General features: G+C 44.7%; 1 protein-coding gene across 1 annotated transcript; it reads right to left on the reverse strand.

The window, feature by feature from the left end:
- Positions 1 to 1,039: 1,039 nt before the first annotated feature.
- LOC124667863 (peroxidase 72-like) lies at positions 1,040 to 2,723 on the reverse strand. Its single transcript, XM_047205101.1, has 3 exons — positions 2,487 to 2,723; positions 1,737 to 1,928; positions 1,040 to 1,624 (listed from the first exon to the last, which is right to left on the reverse strand). Exons 1-3 carry the CDS (start codon positions 2,721 to 2,723, stop codon positions 1,040 to 1,042), a joined length of 1,014 nt encoding a protein of 337 aa, XP_047061057.1.
- Between the last annotated feature and the right edge of the window lie 2,207 nt (positions 2,724 to 4,930).

The following is a 4,930-nucleotide window of genomic DNA, read 5'->3' on the forward strand; positions in this document are numbered from 1 at the left end:
ACCAAAAGAACGAACTCATAATTAACCTAGTACCATGTACAAAAGTACAACTCCCTCTGTTTCACAATTACTTGGTCTTTTGTAGCCAAAACAGTCCGTAGGTCTAGGATAATTGCTTTTAGATTTAGAATCTAGCTTTGTTATCTTTGATCAAATATTTACCCAACTATTTGAACATTTACAATATAATATGAGTGAGAAGCTCTGTGTATATATATTCTAGGATAATCGTCATAAACTATATTTTCATACGGAGTATTACAATAACTCAATTCGGCTCCCGGGTGCGTATGATCCCTCTACCATAAAAACATATTTCCAAGTGTTAAAAAAATTTGACAAAAAAATTTACATATACATCTCCATAATATATGTGTATTCGTCAAGTTTCACGAAAAAATGATATTTTTTGTAGTCTAAGCGAAAAAGAGAAAAATTATCTTGTGACAAGTCTTTGTTTCAGCACAGAATTTTGTCTTTTTTACACACCCCACATGACATGTCGATTTTTCATGAAACGACTTTGTGAGCGCGTAGCACATGAAGATGTACGTGCGAAATTTTTGTTCCAATTTTTTTAACATTTTAAAATGTGTCTAACATGTAGTTCAAAATAAAGGGAGCATACGCTCCCATGTGCCAAAACATCACTCCCTCTAGTATCATGCATATTGATTTTTTTCATACAATTTTGGTCAAACTTTGTAAAATCTGACTTTAAGTAAACACATAAACACGTGAAGTAAATAAAAATGGAGCCAACGAAGATGATAAATGTGCTTGAATTTTTTCCATCTCCGCAGGCGGTTTGATGGACCGAAGTGCACGTCCATTGTCACTAACCAGGAGATAAACGAATAGCCAACTTCCATGCCCATGAATATATACCACTACTCCACGTACTTCAATTCCCCGAGGCTCAAGATTAAGCACAATCACACTTGTTTATTGAAAAAGGAGAAAAAAAAAGCGACACACAAGGTCCATGTAAAATTAACTCAGCACACAAATATAGCAGCTAGCACTTCTCAGTAACCGATCAGTGGAAGTTGTTGAGCCTCCTGCAGTTCTTCCTGATCTCCCCCTTTGACCCGGTGAGCGGCATGATGTTGCCCATGTTCACCATGGACTGCGCGAAGTGCTGGAAGAAGAGGTGCACGTCGTCGGCGTACGCCTTCACGAGAGCCGCCGTCTCGGCGCTCTTGGTGAGCAGGACCTCGTCGGAGCTGAGCAGGCCCCTGCCGGCGAGGATGTTCTTGAAGTAGTAGTTGTCGAACTTGGTGGAGGTGGCGACGTCGAGCGGGAAGAGGTTGTTGTCGCCCCCGGAGCGTGGGCACCCCTGCCTGAGCTGCGCCGCGTAGGAGACGTCGAGCGTGTTGTCGGCGAGGCCGTTGCCGGACTGGTTGTACAGCCTCTGCCTGAAGCTGGTGCACCTGGACAGGCCGATGGTGTGGCCGCCGGAGAGGGCGACGACGTCGACGACGTTGAGGCCGAGGCGCTTGAACTTGGTGATGATGGTGGGAAGGGTGTTGTTGGGGGCCGGGATGCCGTTGTTGGAGCCCTGGATGCTCGCGCCAAGCGAGTCCCTCCGGCCGAGCGGCACGTCCCAGTACGGGCCGCCAACCTGCAGGTTAATCATTTACAAAGTCAAAACATGAATACTCTGGCTGCATTGCGTTCAGATAGATCGCGCTAGATAGGAAAATATGGTGGGGTTAGACTGCAAGTGATCGTACGAGGATGGTGGAGTCGCGGGCGGCGAGGGCGAGGATGTCGGCGCAGGAGACGGTGCCAGGGCAGGCGGCCTCGAGGGCGGCCTTGATCTGGTCGACGACCTCGAATCCTCTGATAGAGTTCTTGTTGGGGTTGGAGTCCTTCTCACTGACAATGGTGGTGCTGTTGTCCAGCAGCACGGACGCGTCGCACCCCTGCATCATACAACAATCAGAGAGGAATTAGGATGTGAGAAAAGGATCGGAAGATTAGATTAGGCTAGGAGCATGGAGGAAATAGAGCATAGATTAGGCACATGCGTTTGAGAGTTTGAGTTGACAACGTATGTTGCATGGATAGCAACATCATTTGAGCATCTGGATTAAACAATCATGGTACTAGTGACTCGAGATCATGCCACCCAGACAAAATAAAGTGATGCTCACATGCATGGGAAATGTAGGTGGGCTATCTCATCACTGGTAAACAGTTAGCCTAAAAACTACAGATTCTCTTCCATGCTCCTAGCGACACCTTTTGCGATTGATAGATGCAATTATAGCAAAAGTTTAAAGGTGAAAGCTTTGCACATTTAATTTAGTTATATGTGTTCGAACATCCAAAGGCTACCAAACAAAATGCAATTATGCAAATCCTATTGTGCTAAAGTAAGATATTTGCTGTGGCACATTGCATGGACTGGGCATGTTCAACAAGCATCGTGGTAAAGAACAGAACACTACAGCGGAGGGAGGAAGCAGAGTAGACAGTACCTTGACGAAGCAGTCGTGGAAATGCAGCCTGACGAGGGACGCCGCCATCCTGGTCTCCCTGGCGACGGCCTGGGCCACGATGGACTGCACGATCTCCTTGGCCTTGGGGCACGAGTGATCGTAGAACTGCGGGAAGAGGCCGCCGCCGCCGTACCACGGGTTGCCGCGGACGGTGCCGGCGAGGAGGAGGGGAGACACGAGGCAGAGCACCAGCAGACAACCCATGGAAGTAGCCATGGATCTAAGGTTGTCTAAGGAGAAACTACACTGCTTTGCCCTGCACTAAGTTCCAAGTGACGAGAGGAGGAGCTGCTAGCTTGGCTGTTGCTTTGGGTGGTGGTGAGATGAGTCGGGCATTGGGGGTGGTTTATATAGCAGCAGGATGGGACGTGTGTAGGGATCTTGAAAAAAGAAGAGTGGTTTCGAGAGCAGAGTAGAGGACGGGTGTTGAGATGGAGCTGCTGGCTGGCTGGCTGGGTTGTTAGGCAATCCCGTTAGACAGGGGCGCTCTTTTTCAACTGCTTCGTCAATAATTCTGCCATCAAGCAACTCAACTCATCCTGAAGTTCCAAAATTGCCCCACATACACAAGCCAAGGCCTTCAGGCTCAGATCAGAGTGCGTACGTGCTACTAGTAGCAGCGTTCTCTGTTTTTAGTGTGTTGGAGGTTAAAATTTCTTAGATGCAGGTTCGATTAATTATTGCAAATGATCAGTCATCACATGACTCCACTTTAATCCTGACCATAGTTAGCCTCGAGGTACACGTGACAATACAGCGTAGCAAATGTGAAAATCAAGCATACATACAAAAGTAATACTCCCTCCGGCCCTATATACACTTGTCACAAGTATAATAAATGTATACAAGTTTTACCTTACATTTTGCCAAAACCGCGACAACTATTTAGAGCCGGAGGCTGTAAAAAAAGAGAAGGTGTAGATAGCCAAACATTGCTTCCAAATTTGTTATACACGAGTATGGGACTTTACAGGTTGATCACACGGAATTAGTTGATTAGTGAATAAGGCTTATAAATTTAGTCAAAAGTTAAAGATGACAAAATTTGACCAAATATAAATAAGAAAATATAAGCATCCACAACATGAGAAAATGTTATTATGAACATTTATTTTACGGTGAATCTACAGATATTGATTTTCTGTCGTAAATATTCATATGTTTTTATATAACATTGGTCAAACTAAAGAATGTTGATTTTTCACTAAATTTTTAGGCTTATTCATTGGAAGGGTGGTGGTATGTTGTTGAATCATCATATACGTGCTGACATGCTGCTATACAATGTCGGGATGAAAATTAAACCTGCGTACTACTTAGAATTGATTGAATGTGCGATAAGTATTTAGAACCGGAGGAGTACTACATTTTAGCCTCACGTACACATGCATGACAGATTGACAGTACTGGAACGTAGGTACGTACAATGTATCATCCATTCACGTGTGAAATCAAGATGACAAAGCAAGGAAAAGACATTGTCATAAAGTTAAGCAGAGGCTTTGCTTCCAAATTAATCCTCCTACTTTTGTTATACGCAAGTATGCATGCATGGTTACACAAGTCGGCCAGCATAGTATGGATAATGGATTAGTGTGCAGAACCATGTGCTAGAAGCGTAGGACATACATATATAATTTAGATAGAAGTATAATCAACCAAAATCATACTACCAAACTAGGTTACTCTTCGTTGTACAAATCTGGCGCTGCAGATCTCCCTCCCTGGATCGGTTGAGGTCAAAGGCAGAAGACGCATGCGCGATGATGCACGCATATGCGCCAACTCTGTACGTAGGACACGGCCGGCTGGATGCGTGATCGTTCCGGCGACGCGTTGGGAGCAGGTTCATTCGCGGAAGCTAGGAGACTTCTTCCAACTGTCTCAATGCCTCGCCACCGCCCAGGCGCCTCTGTATTCCGTCAGTACGTGGCCGTTTCTTCAAGGAAACAAGTTAAACTACTGGCTGCCTACGTGCATGGTTGTTACTTTCAGAGGCTTTTCACTAAGGAGAAAAGGAATTGACCGGTTAATAGGAATACTGGCCAAAAACTGAGTACATATATGTAGGGTAAAGCCGTGTTTAGGGTTTTCTAGATTGGATATTTTGATTGAAATTCCACTAAATGAGGTAATGTTTAATCTTATTTTGGAGCTTGTGACACTAATTACCTCAAGCTTGAACCCTCGTTTTCTGATGCATATACGTTGGGCATGTTCTGAGCTAATGATCGGGGCTAAAATATATCAGGACGACGACGAGATGAAACATATAGATAAAAGAAGTCTGGACATGATCGTCAATGACACACTCCACTCTCTACACACAATTTATCGCGTTACACCGACGTAACATGCCGGATCCCTAGAACCTGAAATAAAATGCTGCAAAAATTGTTAACTTGGCCGAGACACTTGTGAAT

This window comes from Lolium rigidum, chromosome 6 (assembly GCF_022539505.1).
Source record: "Lolium rigidum isolate FL_2022 chromosome 6, APGP_CSIRO_Lrig_0.1, whole genome shotgun sequence".
In the NCBI taxonomy this organism is placed as follows: Eukaryota; Viridiplantae; Streptophyta; class Magnoliopsida; order Poales; family Poaceae; genus Lolium; species Lolium rigidum.

What these genes read in the sequence shown, in the direction of transcription:
- LOC124667863 (XM_047205101.1), bottom strand. Translation starts at nt 2,723, where the DNA reads ATGGCTACTTCCATGGGTTGTCTGCTGGTGCTCTGCCTCGTGTCTCCC. An exon ending in TCCACGACTGCTTCGTCAAG is followed by an intron (nt 1,929 to 2,486) that starts GTACTGTCTACT and finishes TGTATGATGCAG; the next exon opens with GGGTGCGACGCGTCCGTGCT. An exon ending in CCCGCGACTCCACCATCCTC is followed by an intron (nt 1,625 to 1,736) that starts GTACGATCACTT and finishes ATTAACCTGCAG; the next exon opens with GTTGGCGGCCCGTACTGGGA.